Raw genomic sequence first — 20,634 nt, forward strand, 5'->3', positions numbered from 1 at the left:
CTAGGCAATCAGCTGAATTTCGGTGCTGCATGGCGAGCCCCTACTCATCAAGTGCACAATCAATCAGTGTTGGCCCAAATCACAATGTTGTATCATATAGTATTGTTCTTATGTGTTTGGGTTTTTTTAGTTTCTTGTTATGTACTTTATTCAGCAAACATGTAAAGGGCGTTCTTTTGTGTCAGTACTGTAAGCTAGACAAGAGGACAATGGTCAAGTGGTTGGGTATTACATATTTATTGTTATGTACCGTATCCAGTTTAGACATACAAGAATTAAATTTTGTTAGACAACCAATGTCCTTAATGTAAGGCACCAATTTTAGTGTCATTCGGATATAAGGCTCATTCTGCTTGTTTGTTGATTCCTTTATTTGGCTGTTCCTTACTGTATGGAAGCTTACGAACATTGAGAGAATACAGACTAATGGCTACTGATAGTCATCATATCACACTAATGGGTCCAACTGATAGTGAGGTTGCCGATGATTTATTTTGATCGATCGACCTTGTGATAGCAAGAGTGAGCTGTAGTTGAGGTGACTTTAGGAGCTTAGGCAATCTCGTTCTTGGAAGGTCTTATCGCATAATCTAGTATTGTTCTTATGTGTTTGGGTTATTTTGCTTTCTTGTGGTGAGAAGAATTCCTTGAGATCCCTCTGCAGTCACCTTTACCATGCTTATGTACCCCAGCAAGAAAAGTTTTGTGCTCCTGCTTTGTCCATGGAACTCCTAACCACCCATAACCCTCAACAACAAAAGAATTAAAATAGAAAAAAATTTCCATGACATATAGTGTACACATTTACTATTCACTCATATGCTCAGTCAATTTGAGCAACCAACCACTGTAATGCTCACTGAAATTTTAAAATGAAGAGTTACATTCATTGTGACCAAGGAAACATATGTCCCTCATTGTTTTATTCAAACTAGTACCACCATCCATATACAAATTCAATGTGCATTAAAAAAATGGGAAGTATAGTGGCTCATGTATGAGCGCAACATTCTATTCCTGACCAACCGCACATGCTCGGAACGCTGACAACATTCTATTCCAATCATGAGTGGTGGGCCTTGTAAGTCACTTACTTCCTATATAATCAAAAAACAAATATTATAAGAATCACTCTTAAATTAAAATAAATGAGCAATACAGAAAGAGATCCATACATGCATATAGCTTAGTTGATCAATGATCAGCACCCTGACCAATATGCACTGAATTTTGGGAGGAAGGTACATGCTGTATAATCCAACAACAAATAGGTAAGAATAACTTTGAAATATAAATAAATGAGCAATACAAAAAGAGATCCCTACATGCATTTACCTTAGTTGAAGAATGATCAGTAGTTACACCATTTTGTACTGAATTTTGGGAGGAAGGTACATGCTGTATAATTGAACAACAAACAGGCCTAAGATTAATTGTGAAATGAGGTAAAATAGATGTACAATACAAAAGGTGTGTAAATGCATTTACCTGAGTTGACCATGTATTAAAACCCTCAAACATTGACAAATAATCAGACTCTGGCAAGGTTACGTCAATGGAGCCCTGTCCTTCCACTAGCCTGACAGACCTCTTATTTTGTGTTTTTTCATGCCAAGGCTTCATTCTTTTTCCTGATCCCCTTTTGTGAGACTCTTTTGGTTTTAACTGTAAATTTTGGTAGGCTTCACCATTTTCTTCCGAGGGATGCTCAGTAGGTTGCACAACGTCTACATCTTCGAGCTCTTTGAGAATCCCATTTACATGCTTACATAGTATGTTATAACCAACTTCCGTTTCACAGGCTTGGTTAATGACTTTCAAACATGTTGGAGTAATCAGCTTACTTCGCTGTAAGCAACTTAATTTCCCATCAACGTCATTCTTTGCCTCCCCTTCTCTTCCTGTTCTGACAAGTTGTGTTAATTCTCGGACTGATCTTCTCCATCTCATCAAAAAATATTTGTTCGGGATGCACATGAGTTGGTGAAAATTGAGCACCCTTAAGATATGGACACAAAGGATCCCAACAGTCTCAAATTTCTTACAACTACATGTTAGGCTTTCTTCTACTGTATTACTAATTACTGTGTATGCCTTACCTGTATAGGAACCAGTCTCATCTACCTTCAAAATCACATATTCAACATAATTACTTGAGACATTCTGGCTGTTGATACCGTGACTATCCACCAATTCAAACTCATTCAAAAATTGTTTGAATATAGTTGGAGTATATAATTGGTAAGCTTGAATCAACATAGGTTTAAACCTATGTGCACCTCCAAGAACCTCATTTTGTGCATCAAATTCTTTTTTCATTTCATTTGCACGTTTTGCCTCCACAACATCCTTGAAATGTCTCATAAACCTTACAAGATCTAGTTTGCATCCAAGACATTGTTTCAAATCAGCATTCAAACTTTCAGTTAATGTGTGCTCCTCACACCTAGTGTGAAACAGTCCTTCATGTAACAACAAGCCCATTTTTTCTTTATTTCATATGTTCAATCTGGCCAACCAGTGTTTACAACCCCATGATTTTCTCTTAAATTCCTCCATGCATATTCAAATTCCTCAACTTCTGTATAATTGTAGATGCATTTAACAAAATTCTGGAGAATTGTGACTTCTCACTCATCAAATATCCATGGTGTTTCTTTGCATTTTGCCAGAAATGCCAAGTGCACAATGCATGAAGTGTATTAGGTGCAACCTCAATTAGTGCCCTTGACATTGCAACGTCCTGGTCAGTGAAAATTGTCTTTGGCTTCTTGTCACCATTAACTCCAAAGAAAGTTTGAAATAACCATTCAAATGACTCAGTTGTCTCATCATAAAGCAAGGTAACTCCAAAGATAACCATAGTCCTATGATGATTAAATCCCACAAACACAGCTAACGGTCTATTTTCTTTGTTTGTGCAGAAAGTAGTATCAAACACAACCACATCACCAAATAGTTGATAATCACATTGCATCTGTGGATCAGCCCAAAATACATTTGTCAACTTATCCTCATTGTCCATCTGTTAAAACTTTTTGTTGAGATAACCCATCTGTTACGTGTTTCGGTAATAAAAAGATAGACATCGCATAGGTTGGAAGAGCTTGAGCAACTACTTTAATTAATATTTCCTTGCCCGCACTTGACAATAACTTACTCTTCTAATAAGCCAACTTGTTAGCCATTCTATCACGAAAATAGGCAAACAGTTGACTTTTAGTTTTACCAAAAGTAGAAGGTAAACCCAGATATGTACCATGGGAACTTACGTCATCAATCTGCAAAATAGAAGTGATAGCTCTTCGAAACAGTCAAAACTGTACCTTTACTAAACACCACAGATGATTTAGCATAATTAATATGTTGGCCGGAAACATGCATATATTCCTGAAGAATAAAATTGATATGATGAGCATTTGATTCACTTGCAGGACAAAAAATCATACAATCATCATCAAGAAAATATGGTTAATATCATGACTATTGCAGAAATTCGCAATCCTAGCAACCTAGGGATACCCATATTTGCACTTAATCTCTGAGATAAAGCCTCATGACAGAGAATGAAAATATATGGACTAGGTGGGCAACCCTATCTAATACCCCTAGTTGGAACCACCTTCTCCGATAATTGACCATTAACTTTAATTTGAAAAGTGACTGTGACACCCACCCCAAATCTAGCCCGAAGACCCGATCTGTTTTGGGTCAAGTAGGGTTTGTTTAATGTTGACTTTGAAGTTTGACCGTGATTTCAGTTTTACTATCTTTTAAAATCTTAGGAAGCCATGTCAGACCTTTCCCTTAGAATTGATCCAATGTCCCAAAATGAAGGAAGATGTCTTTGTGGGCCATCTCAGTAGAAGATATGGTGTTTGACCCAAAACCCATGGATATTGATGATGGTGTTTCCTTATGGAAAGCTTATTTGATTTGGAGTTGAACTACTCATTTGTGAAGAAGAACTTGGTTGATGGACCTAAAGCTTAGTTGGACCTGGTTTGAAGACTTCCCTCCATACTAGGTAAGTAGTATGATGTGTTGAAAGAAGCCCATCCAAAAATATTGAAGTTAGGCCCATTAAATCCTTTGTTTTGAATAAGCTGTCCAGGCAGTGGCATTTTGGTAAATATCTGTTTTGAAGGTTTTCAAAAGCTTTATTTCTTTTAATTTCGTGGTAAACTATTCCCATTATGTTTCTAAACCTCTAGATAGTGTGGGATCGACCTTTGAACTTCCTCTTTGGCAATCAATCAACCACCGGGGGCAGTTTGGTCAGTTTGGTGAAACCCTAGTAATTCTTAGACTCTTTGTGATATGTAAAAGGGGGAACTCCATGTTTTTCACTCTCATTTTGTTCTAAGTCTTTGGAGAACGTGGGATAAGCCCGATCCTCTCCTTCGAAGTCAAGGAAGATCCTCAAGCATCTCTTCAAATTTCTTCATCGGTTCCTCTTCTAAAAGGTTAGTATTCAATTCGTTGCTTCTTTAATTCATTCTTTCTTCTCTACTTCTGATATTCTGATTTTGAGAAGGGTATTACACTGTTGTAATGACCTCTTCTTTAATTCTTTTATCCCTAGAGTGAATTCCACAATTCACTCTATGTTCTTGAAAGCCATATGGCGATGATTCTTGAATTTGATTCCACCAAAGCTCTTAATGATACTTTCCCTAATTTTCTACCTATCTTTATGATTGTGGGGAAGGTCTCATATTATTACCATGACCTTCCCTTGTGTCCTCATGATTGAGGGGTTGATCCTTGTTATTCCTTGGACCATTGGAAACCAAAAGGGTGAGATTTTGAAGGGAAATTCTTGGGTAACTCTCATGAGAGGGTAACCAATTGGCAACCCTTCTATTTTCTATTAATTCTTTGGACTCTCCCCAAAACCTTTCTTGATTGTAAATTCTTTGTCCTAAGGGTGAATCTTTATTCTCCTTAGTCTTTCCGTGGGATACACGGATTCTTGTTAGTAAATCCCTAATTGTATGATTTGAATTTCTTTCCCTTCACTTTAATTGTGAACCTTATTTTTCTCTCATTGGTAGACCCTTCCTAATTCCATTCTTTATTTTGAAATACTAATGAGATGTTCCTTTATCTATCTTGGGTTGTTTTTGTGAGAGTTATTTATGGGTAACTCTCATGGGAGGTAACCAACTCTCATGAGAGGTAACCATATATGAGACTCTAATGTTCTTTTATCTATTGGAAACTCCCCAACACCTTTTCAGATTGTGCATTCTTTGTTTCTCTTTCCCTTGGGTGAATCTTGATTCTTTGTTTCTCTTTCCCTTGGGTGATATTTGTGTTAACCTAAACTTGATCGCTATATTTTCTTCATGATCCATGTTTAACCTAATTAGGATTTCTAATTATTCTTTCTTCGTTCTTGTTCTTGTTTGAGATCAGGAAAAAGATGATGCATCCTTGCAACCATCTATTCCATGATCTCATTCTATTCTTTGAGATCTATGATCATCATCATGATCTTAACCCTAGCCAATAGATTCTTGAAACCTTAACCCTAACCTTTGAATGATCTTTCTGGAAACCTTTTGTAACCTTCCATGTGAGGGAAACCTCATGGGTAATGTTTCTATTAACCTAAACTAGATTTCCTATGATTTCTTGTTATTTTCTTGATAACAATCATTCCCTCTCTTTCCGTGATCATAACCTTTTCATGAGCCATATGTTATGATGAAACCCTAACCTCTTTGTTACAAACCTATTGAGATTCATTTTCGGACTAAGATCTCCCCCATGTCTTCATTTGGGTTAGGTTGTACTTGGTCTTCAACCCCATGAGCAAAGCACCCTTGTATAGCAATATACATGGGGGCGGTTGCTAGTGGCGATCGATTGAACCAAGCGACCACCCGGTCTATTTTCGGGGTTTTGCCCTATTTTGCCCCCTATTCGTTATAAATAGCATCCCTCGCCCTATTAACGCATTATTATGTTCGGGATTGCTATTTTGGGCGATTAGGCGGCTGTGGAAACGTGCGGAATTCAGGTCTGAAGTGCTGTTAATGATATGAAACATTTTCTTTTCTATTATTGGTGATTCTGATTAAGGTAATGAATCTCCATCTGCAATTCTCTTCTTTTTAACCTCTGATTGATATGAACCCATCCCCTTTTTGTTGGTGGTTACCCAATTGATTTGTTGTACTCCCTTTCCAATGTTCTTGATGAGATCTTGTCCAGAAACGAATCCCTGCATTTGTTAATGGATAGATCTAGTCAAGGGGAGAGTTTCTGGGTAATCCATTTATGATAATTGTTAGGTTTCTTTTCACCTAGTATCTCTTGGAGTGTTAGATTCGAGACTTTGGCCATGATCACTCGAAATCCGGATTGAAAACGGAGGATCAGAAGCCTGAGTTTTGGATTGAAACTCTTTGATTTTGGGGCGGTCACTAGTGGCGGTCGCTCAACCTAAGCGGCCGGCTCAAGCGACCGGCCGGTTTCCAGTGTCTGTGTAAGTTTGATTTTGGATTTGTTTTGACTCTTGACTCTTATATATTCTTGTAACTTTATGCCTAGGTGTTCTCTGTTTCAAGTAAAAGTCTTATAATAGTTTCTGGAATTCAAGTTAGAGGAATTTTACATAATTAAAGGTAAGGACATGCATTCTTATTTATATGCAATTACATATACATGATGATTCAGTTGTTCTATTTACTATTCTTTGATCATGTATCTTGTTGTAATTGTATAAAGCATGTGAATCTTATTGTATACTCGCTGTTTGTGGTATTCCTTGATGTACTTCATCTTTTATGATATTGCACAACTGTTCATGATATGATAAAGAGTGATGTAGTGTGATTGTGATGGAAGGGGTATTCCATTGGGATATCTTGGCTTGGGATATCAGAAGGCTGTGGAATGGGACACATGCCTGCTGATGTCTCCAGCACTATCATGATTACTTGATGACATACTTAGGGAGTCTAGAATTGCATGGCTAGGTACCCCACATGCTATTACCCTTTCGGCAGGGGAATTGAAGCCGGGTGACCCGTGACAATGGTGACGTGACTATGTTTCATCCAACAGCGGTAACCAGTCCGTGCGGAGACTCAGTGGTCCACTATTGGTCATGTAATGGTAGGGTTGCATATGTTAGGGTTGGGCTCATGGACGTCCAAGGAGCGGACTAGGTGTCGCGAGGAGTCATGAGAGCATCCGCCCCAATAATATGTGGATGACCATAGGGTTAAGGAGTGGAGTCCAACAGAGGTATCCAGTCCGTGAGGATTCTCACTCCTAGGTTGCGAAGGATATTGAACCGAGTTGGTTGGTGCCATAGGGGAAGTATCTGGACTTCATATAGTATGTTACCATTATGACTTGCATTGGATTAAAAACCCCGACATGCGCCAGTACTCATTGCCAATGGTTGTGGTGAGAGAGTGTTGACTTAACCCCTAGCCATGGTTTGAGAGCCAGTGTGGACTTACCCCTTTGCCCGGGATCCCTACTGAGAGGTAACCAGTCCTTGCCGGATCAGAGTGATGAGACTTACCCAAAGGAGGGCTGGTGTATATCTTAAAGCATGTCAGCTGTTAGAGACTTGCATAGTTAGATCTTAGTAGCATTCATATTTTTGCATACCATCCATATCATTTCATCTGTGCATTCGTGGATTGTATTGACATATATATGAGAATTGCTTGTTCTTTACTGAGTTCGTTGGAACTCATTCCTTTCATTGTATATATTATATAAACTGTACAGATAGTTGCACAACGTCGGACGTTGGAGATGATTCGTATGAAAGAACCTTCTCGTATGAAGCTGATGTTGACACAGACAGTGATACATGAACTTGCAGAGCATGAGGCCTTCTGAAGATGCTTGGGTGCACCTTTAGCAACCATTGATGGCCGACGAAGGCAGATTACCAGGACTTTGATGATCGTATGGAGAAAGATTGGAGGACATCTTTACTTGTTAATTTAGATAACCCGTTTTTAGATTTACAAAAGAAAACCTGAGAGAAGATTATTTAGTTATTTATTTTGCTTCCGCTGAACTCGATATTACATTTGATTCTTGATTCTTTCCTTTGATTATTTCTTGGAGTATTTGGACTTCTGTAACCTTTTTATTAATTATTGCACTATTCTTGCTCTTGATTATCTGTATTTGTATTTATTATTGTTGATAGACTAAAACCATGGATCCTGTGACGGTTCGCACCCACGGGTTGTCGGGCAGTTAACCGGGCCCGGCGGGCGGGGTGTGACAGTGACAGCGGTAATGCATTGCATGATCCACCTCACCCATTTTGCTTGAAAGCCCAAAAAGAAAAGTTTAAACAGCCCTCAATAAAACTCCATTCTGACTTGTCATATGCTTTACACAGGTCTAGTTTCAAAGCAAAATATCCACGTTTGGATGTAGATTTCTTCATGTGCCAAATATACAATATCAGAAATGGATCGACCAACGACAAAAGCACTCTGGGTTTCACTAATAATGTTGGGCAAAATGACTTTCAAACGGTTTGTTAAACATTTATCAATAACTCGATTAGGAACTATACAAAGACTAATTGGCTGTAGATGGCCAACTTCTTGAGGGTGTTTCCTCTTGGGAATAAGAGAAATGATGGTATTGTTTAAACTTTTTAATAAAAAACCCCTATTAAAAAAATGTTGAATGCCCTTGACAAAATCCTCCCTTATAATATCCCAGTTTTTTTGATAAACCGAGGTGGGAAACCCATCCATTCCAGGAGACTTTTTCCCTTTTATTTGAAACAAAGCATATTTAATCTCATCCCTAGAAAAGTCTTTACATAATCTAACATTATCATCATAAGACACGCAATATGCAAAGCTTGATAAGAAATATCGAGGGGATTGGGGTTGAGAAGTGGTGAAGAGGTTACTGAAATAAGTCCATATCTCTGACATGATATAGGACTTCGCAGACAACCAATGTCCAGTACTCGATTTGAGCTTGGAGATATGATTTCTCTGTCGTTTTTGTGAGGTGACTTGATGGAAAAAATAAGTATTTTGATCTCCTGCCTTCAACCACTGCACCCTCGCCCGTTGCTGCCAGAATCTCTCTTCTTCGCGTATCAAAGAAGCCAATTTCTTTGACAACGCAGCCTCTTGAACGGTTATATCTTCTGCTGAATTGGAAGCTTGTAAATCAGCCAATTGTTGTTGAACTTTAAGAATTTCAATGGAAGCCACTTTTGTATTTGCCTTGCTCCATAATCGCAAGGTCTTCGCACAATTCTAGATCTTATGTTGAAGTTTGTAAGCATTTGAACCCTGCTTCGACGTGGTCCATCCTTGTAAAATGTTATCCTTGAGCTCTAGATACTCTTCCCATTTAACTTCATAATAAAATTTTTGTGGTTTCTTAACTCCTTTGAGCAACTCTATTTCCATTGGAGTGTGGTCAGAGCCAAGTCTAACATGTTTGAAAGCATGAATATCAGGAAACATATGTAACAAGTCAAAATTATAAAAGACCAAGTCAATATCCTCTTGAATGTGAGCATACCCTTTCCGTTTATTGGACCATGAAAATCGACTACCAGAACTAGGCAAAGCTACCAATCCACAACTAGTAATTGCAGAATTCAAAGCATCTAGATGAGATTGAGGTTTCCTTCTGCCACCCCTTTTATCCTGATGAGTTAGGATTTCATTAAAGTCCCCTAAGACCAACCAAGCACCGTGAACAGAGTGACCCAGTTGTCGCAATTCTTGCCAGATCCTTCCACGCCCTGATTGCGTAGGCGCTCCATATAACAAAGTCACCCGAATATTTGCATCTATAACATTCCAAGAAACCATGAAATCAACAATAGAATGTGAGAGAGATAAAGGGAGAACAAAACAATTCATATTCCACATCACCACAATGCCCTCAGATTTGCCTTGTGGAGCAACACGTAACATATCCGAAAAACCCAATTTGAGCTTGAGCAATTCCATGTATTTGGCAGATTGTTTTATTTACAAAAGTAGGAGTAAGCTTGGTTGAGAGCGTCTACATAACTAACATAGATAGGAAACCCTCAAAGACTGACGACATCCCTGATAGTTCCACATTAAGAGCCTCATGTTGAAAGTTGGAAAAAACCAAAATATGGCACCCACAACTTGCTAAAAGAAACTCACCATCCACAGATAAGATAATCCTTAAAAAAAATAACACCCAATTTAAATTTAACTTGCTAACCCTTATAGCCTTTAACTTAAAGAAAAAAACCAAACAAACAGGTGAAAACAAACAACTGTGGAAGGCAGAAAATCTAAAAGCAGAATAAGAAGACAAAGATCATGGCATTTTACAAAACAGAATCATACCAGTTGCTACCCGAGAAGAACGGAAAAGCCACGCATTAAACGAAAACACAATAATAAAAAACATATGAAACAGATTATCTACAGAAGGGTAAGATAGAGCTAAAAAAGAAAAAACATGTATAGGGGCTAAGCACAATATTCACGCAGCCAGAGAAGGGAAGAAAATATATGAAACAGAGTAGTTATATGAACATACCAGTGAGCGGGTGCAGACGCTAGATTAGACCAACGGCGGAGGATACAAGACTCACCGGCAGTAGCAGACCAAAGGTGATGGCAAGAGAAAACTTACCGTCAGCAACCAAACCGCAAGAGGAAGCCTCCAACAGGAGAAAGACCAGAATACAAAAAATTGAAACCCTATAGTAAAAAAACACCAACAAACCTCACACCGGAAGATGGAGGTAATATTTTTAACCCAGAAAGGTTAATCAGAAGCAACAGCTCGATGCAAAAGGAAGAAATCTCAGATTTCAAAGATCGGATCTCGAATCGCAAGGAAACCAAAACCCGAATCGCAGGGAAATCAAAGCCCTAATCTCAGGAAACGCCATATATAAAAAAGCTCTATTGTACAATTTTATTTTTTTTAAAATTTATCAGATAAAAAAAGTAATTTTAATGATATTTCCCTCTATCATCATAGATCATAAAAATAAATAAATAGAAGAAAAGAGAAAATTAACACGTGTTGACATCATAGGGGTAGGTTGGTCTTTTGACCCCTCTATTTCTCGGCGTGGGCAGTACGCTGTCCCTACAGTGATTTCCGTTTCTGAAAAATTTCACCAAAAACTTAATCCGTAGCGAATGAAATTCGGCGCTCGTCCCCAAGAGCTCGTATGTCCGTAGTCCAGAGTCCAGACTCCATAGGAAGATCAAACTGATCGACTTCAAGTTTCTATCTTCCGGTGAGAAACCAGACGGGGAACGGACGCAAGGAAAGATATAACAGCAGGAGAGAGCAAAAACAGAATGCATTCTTTCGGTTACCGAGCAAATGCCTTGCTAACTTTTGCGGTGACGATACTGGCAGTGATTTGCGCAATGGCCTCTCTTTCTGACAATCTCAACGTCCCTGCTCCCACAGCCGAAGTCCAGGTACCCATTTCTTTCTCTCTCTCTCTCTCTCCGTTCATTCTACTTAGATCTGCACCCGCTTCTCTCAATTTCGTCTCGTTTGAATTCAAGGGTCTTATTGAAATAAAGCATATTGATTTGTACAGGTGCTCAACATGAATTGGTTTCAGAAGCAGCCAAACGGTAACGACGAGGTAGTTCTTTCCCCTTCTCCTTTATCTTGTTACCTTTTTACCTTTTTAATGAAGAGACTTCTTAGGCTTTAGGAATTCTCTATAGGATTAATCAGGACTAGTATTTGCTTTGATACGTAATCATTATGCTTCAGATTGGTGCAAAGTCTCAATTTTGTACTTTATCTCTTGATCTCTTGATATGAAAGTAAATGGGTTTAATACTTTTCTAGTTTTAAGGGGATTAAGTGACTCTTAGGAATAGTATTCAGCTAGTTGGGCTCCCAAATTTGCAGCTTGCTGAATCTCACATCAAAACGGATGCTGATCCGCAGGTAGATTTGAATTTGGAGGCAAGTGGGTTATTTGATGGTGATTACTATAAGAGCTGGTTCTTTTTAGATGAGAAACAACTAGGAAAAAGTCATCAGTAAGTTCTTCAAAGACGTGACTAAACCAATTACCGAACTCCATCAGAACTCGAACAATATCAAGTCCCTCCTTTGATGGATATCCCACGTTACAATCATACCCATTCATTCAATTATCAATTACCCCGTCAAACAACCATATGTTTCCCAACCATGCAAACTCTTCTATTAAAGTATTGGTCAGCCTCTTTCAATTAAAATCCAAGTTCTACATCATTTTGTCATCCCTCCTGTAAAAATTAAGAAAAATATCATTGGGAAGACTCTTTCTTCGGGGCATTAGTGAAACTGTAACACATGCAATAAAGATAATCCTAACACTCCAATAATCCTTAACTGTTGAGGTTTAAGATTAATAAAGTTGAGAATTCTCCAATGGAGCTGTGCAATTCTGTCTAGGGTGGGAAGCCTCGACAATGGGATTGTAGTCCAGTCGGTTGGAATCCTTATTTATCTTCTTTATCTCTTTCATATGATGTTTACTACAAAGTACTGATTTAGTTCCCCATTGATTGGCATTACTGTTCTTAAGTTTTCTTCTCTGATATTTGCAATGAATCATCCATGTTTACCAGTGCAGCATTATTAGGACCTTGAATTACTTCCCACGGCACCTGTTTGACCCTCCCAATTTGTAGTCTGATTACTTTAATCACTTTAAATGGATTTATTCTGATTTACCCATCAGTTTCAGAGAAGAGTTGGAGGAATTCAAGGCCACCCTCGGACTTCCCTTTGACCGGAATTTGGAGGGATCTCAATTTCTGATTTTCTGCTAGTGCTTCTCTCTTGTGTCTGTGTTATTTCATAGTTCAGACTTCAGTTCTTCAAATTACTTCTAATTCAGCCTGTAGATATGGTTTATATATATAATTTTAAACCTCCTAAGGTTAAGCTCAATTTGTTTCACCTTGGCATGAGTTCCTGATTTCTTTGAATTCGAAATCTTCTAGGAATTCATTTTCAGATTGAACTGACTGTTGGATCATTACTATCTTCTAAAGTACCTCAGTAATAATCATTTGTGATTGATTGTCAAAGTTGATCTTTTTTTGAGAAGGTTGACTTTTTCAAATTAGTTGGCTCCTTCGCTCTTGTATGTGAGAAGTTTAGCCTGAACCTAGGGTTCTTCTTACCTATCCCCTACAACTACTACTAATCTACTACATAAACTACACTCTCTCCATGAATAAGATTCTTCATACTTTGATCAACCACGCTACTTCTTCCACTAAGAAATAAATATAGTCCACTATGTAACTACCTCTCCTCATGTAGACATAACATTCATTCCCATTTTGACTGTCCTTTCATTTAAGGCAAAACAAAACTGGCCTTCATTATTAAAAACCTACAACATTAACAACAACAACAACAAACAACAATAAGCTTTGTCCCAACTAAATGGGGTTGGCTACATGGATTCTTGCCTTTCAATCAGTTCTGTTTGAGGTCATGCTAGATACAAGGCCTAAGCTATGCATAACATTTCTCATCACTTCTCTTAAGGTTATCTTAGGTCCACCCCTAGTTCTTCTAGTTCCTTCAATCTGGATAATATCACTTTTCCGTGCAGGGGCATTTACAGGTCTTCATTGAACATGGTTGTGCCACCTCAAACGACTTTTCCAAAGCTTATCACTTATGGGAGTAACTCCCAGATCAACTCTAATATGATCATTCCTTATTTTATCCTTCCTAGTTTTGCTGAAACTTTGCCACTTTCTGAATGTCAGAATGAATGGATTTCCAACATCAGAACCACAAAGTAATGATGATTTTTACTGTTAGAGCCTGGATTATAAATCTGCCCCGATCAATCAAAGGATCTCTTCCCAAGTATTATACTGGAACTACTCTTGTGGTAGTAATGCAATGGTGACTCAACCATTAAAATTTGGGAAGAAGACTTAATTCTTGAAGTCACTTCTAATGATGGTGATGTAGCCTCAGTAGGATGAGGACCAGAAAACCAAGATTCGTAGATGATAAGCAGAATAAATAGAGTTCCAAAGCCTTTGGCCAACTGATTCAGGGCTGTATAGGGTTTTAGGGCTTCTTGGGTGGGTGTACAGTGTCTGATTTAGGGCTATAGGTTTAGAAGATCTGAATCTTTTATTGTTTTCAGATTCAGATGTAAGATTTTGGGGTTAGGGTTTGGCAATTTAGTGCATCAAGGTTTTAAGGAAGTGGACAGGGCTGAGGTTGGGATCAAGTGTTGTTGGTTGGCCCCCGCCAGGGGGGGGTTGTGGATCTACAAGGAGGGGGGGGGATTCTGATGGAGGGTTTAAGAGATATAAGCGTTGGGGCTATGGGGAAGAAGGGAGGGTCAAATGGGGTAGGGGATGAAGAAACAGCAGTTTGGAGCAAAGGAACAACACTAACTTGTTACTTGCATGTAACCAAGTCCAATGGGCTGGGACGGAGATGGAGTGACGTAGACAGACAAAAGCTCTGCTGAAGGAGAAAACCCTCAAATTTGAAACCCTGGTCTGCTTGCTCTATACCTGGAGATCCCTTTACCGTTGACAAAAAGCTACCACACCTTGATATCATGCTGAAACAAAATCTATTAATTGTATTCTCCAATCTGTGTTTGTTATAAGCTTCTATTTATGGCCTTAACAATGATTCCCAATAGTACTCAACATCCAATTAGAATTCAAATAGGACTTCTACTTCTAATCTCTAAGATTTCTTACCTCAACTTAAACTGACTCAAATAGTGCGTAAAATTGAACTTCTTATAATTCCTAATTACATATTTGCCCAGCTGGGCTTGAGTAGGACTGCTGAAATTACCAAACTACCCCTGATGTCGAAGTGTGCTTGTTATGCTGCTGGCAGCAATCCTAGGACTTTATTTGGGCTTTGGGGCTCTGCTAGGGTAGGTCTGGTGACCTACATCAGATGGGCCATCAGGGAAGTGAACTTGTGATTTTGAATAAAATGGTCATCCTTGAAACTCTTAGCTACAACATGAAGAATGACTAGTTTATCATAGTCGGTATAAATGGTAGGCTCAAGCTTTCTGGTTTTGGAAGCAATGAAATGGAGTGCTTGGGCTGGATAGACTCAATTCTTCTATTGTCACCTGCCAGCAAATGGTCAAAGGTAGGTTAATATTGCCTTGTATATACTTATGCCTGATGATGAGGGATTCCAACTTTGCCTCCAACTTACAAGCCTTTGCAACGTCTGGTTCTGATACCACTTGATACATATGTATAACGTAGAATAGGAAAGATGGGAGAGAAGGTGCTTACATGGGAGAAGAGGAAAGGAAGAGAAAATTAATTAAAAAAGTTGCATTCCATCTCAACTCTTAGAGAATTCCAAGAGTTTGTCTTTGAGTAAAACAATTCAAAATCTGGATTCTCATGTTATCTTCCCATAAAAAGGCTTAGTTATTGAAGGTTGCACTACTACTGCTACTTTGTGTGTAATTTTTAATAACTCCTATGTAACTGCACCCACTACATGATTTCTACTTTAAACAACTACATAACTACATCCATTGAGAGATTACCACATAAAGTCCATGTAATTTCCTGCTATGGAGTCCATGTAGTCCTAGCAAATTATTGTGCCAAAATTTGAGTGACCTAATCTGGCTTCAATGAGAAAAAAAGCATGATAGACCCCAGTTGTGATTTGATGGTACCTGATTATGGAGTCTTGCTGATGATTATGGGCTTATAAAGTTATATTTTACCTTTTTATTCTGATGCAGGTCAGCTTGACATTGAACATCTCTGCTAATTTACAGTCAATGTTTACTTGGAATACAAAACAGGTTAGCCTTTAAATAAAATATGTATGTGTTCTTTTTTTTTTTTTTTGGTAAAAAATATGTATGTGATCATGTGGTTTGTCAATGTCTTTCTATTTGTTTATTAACAAATCGCTGCTCTGGATGCTGTACTACCCCACATTCCGGCATATTGGTCTATGTGTGTAGGACTCTGTTCCTCCTGTGCAATTGGTAATACTTGGGAGATTTCCTTGGTGAATTACTTATCCTGTAATCATATATAATTATTTTCCCGGATTGCTCCCATGAAACATATGATTTATTAAACACACAGAGTTACCAATTATTCTGTGTGGAGGATGGATCATCCTCTGGATTCACTGAAAGAATTCTACTTGCGTAGTTTTGTGCTTTTCTATGATATACTTGACATAGGCCAAACTTAGTAGTTATGATTACCAACAGGCAAGCAAGAGTAAGATCTGCTAGCCATGGTCTTTCTACTTTCAGTTCTTGTAAAGGAAGTACATTGGTTGTTATGCTCTCCAAAAGTTTAATATTCATTTTATTTTTTGAAATGTTAATTTTGTAAGTTGGTCTGGAAGCCTTTTCTCAATGAGTATTTCTTGAAAGAAACTAGAAGTTGCTGATCTGTTGCTTGTGCTATATATTAGGTATCAAACTGAGCATTCTGGATACATTTTTCATGGCCCTGGAAAAGGATTTTCAGTTACCTAATACATAGAATCTGATTGGTCATATCTATAACTGCAGGTTTTTGCATTTTTGGCGGCTGAATATGGAACCTCACAGAATGCCCTGAATCAAGTAAGCCCTGCATCATTTTTGTTTTTGGGGTTCCATAGGATGCTGTTATTCAAGTTTTGACTTGCTTTGATTTTTGTTAGAAAACTATGGGACCTTAGTTCCCCTTTTTGTTCCATTAATTCTAGAGTTGGGCTTTCATTGACATATTATATCCTTAAGTTTTTTTTTTCCAGGTGGGTTTTTTTTTTTTTTTTGGGGGGGGGGGGGTGTTTAAATAGTTGTTATTTGTATACCAGCATTAGTTGTTTTTCATTTTTGTGTGCAACCAAATATTTTGATCCATTGATGATCATGATCTTCAGAAGCAACTTACCTTTTAAGTGTTGTACTTCTGGCGGTGAAGTATAGACTTAAGAGATGTCAGGATCTTCATGTCAGTAAATGGTTGTCTTGTTTTACCTTTCTTGCCTTCGAAATTTTGGTTGCACCATCAAAATTGTTTTGTGGTGCATTGTTGCTGTTTAATGTGGAGCCAGAAAAGACAAGTAGAATAGTGCTTATTTCTAGGAACCATGGTTGTCAAAGCGTCCGCCTAGGCGGCAAGGCAGTTTTTCAACCGCCTTGTTTTGAACTGCTTAATTTACACCCAAACTGCAAAGGAACTCCAAGATCCAAAGTGACAAAGGACCTATTTTTTGCTCCGGGGGCGCTGCCCCCACACCCTGGCCCTTTCACCGGGGAGCAAGACCCAGTGCCCATCGGCAACAAAATGTGAAGCATGAGCCATACTCAACATTAAGAATGAATGAATTAGTAAATGCCTCGGCGGACGCTTTGACAACCTTGGTTTGATGAGATGAACTTATGTTTGTGTTATTTTTTTGAATAATTTTTCATAATTATGATTCTTGAATGATTTTTTTTTTTTTGGATGGATGTGACTACTAAATATTTGTTTAGCTTATTGTATAAAGTAGTTATGTTGATAAATAATTTAAAAGTAGTTGTGTTGAAATTTTTTGACCCGATTGCTTCTGTCACCTTATTGCTGCCGAGGCACCGCTTTGTTGTCTAATTGCCTAGTCAGAGCCTCAATCGCTTTGGTCGTCTTACCGCCTTGACGACCTTGCTAGGAATATGGTGGGAGATCTCGCAACATATCTCGTTTTTTCACATAGGCAAGACAAGATGGAGGTCGAGAGCAGAGAGTTGGGATATCTCGCTTGAGATCTCGCTATATGTCGTCCTAGATCTTGCTGGAACTATCAATATTTCCCTTTTTTTTGTGGATTTTAGCTAAATTTTCACATGCAACTACTCTTTGCACATCTACAACATCGAAGGAAGATCAATCATTCTCTGCTTGTTATATAATTTTATTAATCTATTCTTGAAAATTGAGATTGTGATACTCATATGGATGGAATTTTGTGACATTTAGGTTACTTGATGCATTTGATACACTTACTTTTTATTTATATGCCTTAAAGGATCTATATTACATGTTGTATAACCTTGCATTCCCTAATCCTACAACATTTCGGTTTCACACTATGGATAGATTTATAAATCATACATAGAGTTGTGTTCTGACAAATCCAAAGCCTTCAATATGTTCAAAAGGCCTTAAATAGGCTAAATACGAAGCTTCAACCCAATTGGGACCCTAAAACCCACCGAGATGGGCCACCAAGTTGACGCAAAAAAATTTTATATCTCGATTGAGACTTGCCGAGATGGTCAAGATCTCAGTTTTTCAAGGTGGCGAGATCTCGCTTCTACCATGGCAAGGAACATAGAAGAGAACTGATTCAGCTGGCTGAATGGTTTGACTAACGACTGCTGATTTCAATGGCAAACACTTGTCATATGATTTTGACTTTTGGAGTTTTTGGTTGTGCTTTGGTAGACAAAGCATGTTCTTTATCTGTGGTTGCTAGCATTTGGTGGAGATACTGACAAACATTTTAGCATATTATTAGGATCTTGAAGCGTAATAATACCGCATTAATCAAATTCCATTGGATTATTGCATAAATACTACTGGGTTGATACTTTTTGTGGATTATATACTTACTACAAGAGATAAAATCTTAGGTTCTTTCGTGAATTCCGACCCCAGTGTCAACTAACTTTTGAAGTAGGAAGTTTAAATATGTAGGACTTTCTCCAATAATGGGAATTTACGCAATCATCTAAGTCTACTGTGATCTTACCAAAAGAAAAATCTAAGTCAACTTTGGTAAACAATGTTAGTTTTGGTAGATATTTAACACTGATAGTTTGCAGATGAGAATGGTTTTTTTCTTTCTCAGTTTTGCTGCAGAGGAACAATTTGCTATATCTTTTGTGGAATATTAACATTTTCTTTGAACAGATTTCGCTATGGGATGCTATTATAACATCTAAAGAGCATGCAAAGATCTGGATTCACACAACAAACAAATATCGTTTCACCGATCAGGCAAGGCACCTCCACTAAACTGTTCTTCTCATCCCTCTCCCTATTTACTGTAAATTGACAGAAATTTTGGCATTATAGTAAGCTAGTCTTTTAATTTTTCACCGGGCACAAACTTATATTTTCATCTCTCATGTAGGGAAGCAATCTTAAGGGAAAAGAGTTTAACTTGACGCTGCACTGGCATGTCATGCCCAAGACTGGGAAGATGTTTGCTGACAAAATAGTGATGAGCGGATACCATCTGCCTGAGGAATACAGATGATAAGGGTATTTATGCTATGATTTGCTGTGACTTCATGAATTCTCTTATAAGATAACAGAACATTGAAGATCAAGGAAATTTTCAGGTCAGGATAAGTGCGGAAAATGGAAGGCTTCCTTTGTGAGCTATAGAATCTTTTGTGCTTACTACATGGCTGATTTTGCTTTTTAGAAGACCGGATCCTTGGTATCATGGGTGAGGACTGAGGACATGGAGGAGGGAACAATTCTAGGTTTAACCTTTTATCTCTTAGATTTTTCTATTTGCATGACATTAGGGTCAGTGTACTGTTTGGTGCTTTCCACCATAGGTAAGACGAAAAGAATTTACTTGAAAATGCAAAATTTACTTCAAATCTTCTTTTCCCCCTCTCTCTCTAGAAAAAAGTTGCAAGGAGGAGAGAGCAATTAATATTTGACATTTGCTTCATCTAGATTAGATTGGTTTCTACTTAAAACTAACATTTAGGATCATGGAGTATTACTCTATTCTTTTTTTTTTTTTGGTAAACTATTACTCTATTCCTTTGAGAGCTGGTGACTTAGTAGCTGAGATTAGGGAGCTAAAGAATTTGTGTATGGTTTGTGAGAGATTGACTTTGCGCTGATTTTCTTACGGGGGTTCACGCAAGCTCCTCGGGAAGTACAATTTACAGTTGACCTATCGTCCACATTATCTTACGTTATTTGAGATGATGCTGATGGTAGGAAGTACCACAAAATGCAAATCATGTATTGATTTATTTTAATTTAATAAATGTTTTTTATTTTTTTTTGGTTGCCAACCCCGGTTTCCAAGGTTTTGCCTTGACTAATCTGGTGTTCGACCCGGGTTGTGGTGGGTGAGTTTTCCAGTGGGGATTTTTTGCATCCACAAGGTTTCAATATCAGAACCTTGCTTAAGCGGACCAAGATGCTTACCACTTGGACCAATCCCCGTTGGTAATGTTTTCTTTTCTCTGGAAATGAAGAAAAAATACATTAAAGATTGTGATTATAGTGCACGTCATGGGAATGGTCGTCATCAACATCCACCTAAATGCAATATTGATGATAGCCTAGTAGGGAGCAAATAATAGGTCTCAACCCCACCCCCCACCCCTTCCCCATCTTTTGCTTTTTTTAATGAAGATGTCCAGGCCCTTGGTCCAATTATTCTCGTTAGTTCATATTATGCTAAGTCATATTGAGATTAAAAGAATCCTATTCAATTTCAATTCCCATCAAATGTTGATAAGAGCACCAATGTGAGTGGCCCCATGGGTATGCATAATTGAATTTAGGGGTTCTCACAATTCCTTAGGTGATCATATCTTACCAAATGGATCACCCCTAAGAGCAATGC

The 20,634-nt window shown here is 38.1% G+C and overlaps 2 protein-coding genes across 3 annotated transcripts; one reads left to right on the forward strand and one right to left on the reverse strand.

The window, feature by feature from the left end:
* Positions 1–9,275: 9,275 nt before the first annotated feature.
* On the reverse strand, positions 9,276–9,983 carry LOC149028704 (uncharacterized). Its single transcript, XM_089159349.1, has one exon. It carries the CDS (start codon positions 9,981–9,983, stop codon positions 9,276–9,278), a length of 708 nt encoding a protein of 235 aa, XP_089015475.1.
* A 1,151-nt stretch (positions 9,984–11,134) lies between these two features.
* On the forward strand, positions 11,135–19,792 carry LOC149028705 (signal peptidase complex subunit 3B-like). 2 transcript variants are annotated; one of them, XM_089138710.1, is made up of 7 exons: positions 11,135–11,459; positions 11,585–11,632; positions 15,776–15,838; positions 16,571–16,624; positions 18,942–19,028; positions 19,165–19,295; positions 19,376–19,792. In XM_089138710.1, exons 1-6 carry the CDS (start codon positions 11,334–11,336, stop codon positions 19,288–19,290), a joined length of 504 nt encoding a protein of 167 aa, XP_088994836.1. In that variant the 5' UTR covers positions 11,135–11,333; the 3' UTR covers positions 19,291–19,295; positions 19,376–19,792. The 2 variants fall into 2 exon arrangements, with proteins under 2 accessions (XP_088994836.1, XP_088994834.1); XM_089138708.1 differs by having other exon boundaries at positions 19,165–19,792.
* The last annotated feature ends 842 nt before the right edge of the window (positions 19,793–20,634 follow it).

Source organism: Hakea prostrata, chromosome 1, assembly GCF_041222555.1.
Source record: "Hakea prostrata isolate BN-2017 chromosome 1, UWA_Hpros_2, whole genome shotgun sequence".
Taxonomy (NCBI): Eukaryota; Viridiplantae; Streptophyta; class Magnoliopsida; order Proteales; family Proteaceae; genus Hakea; species Hakea prostrata.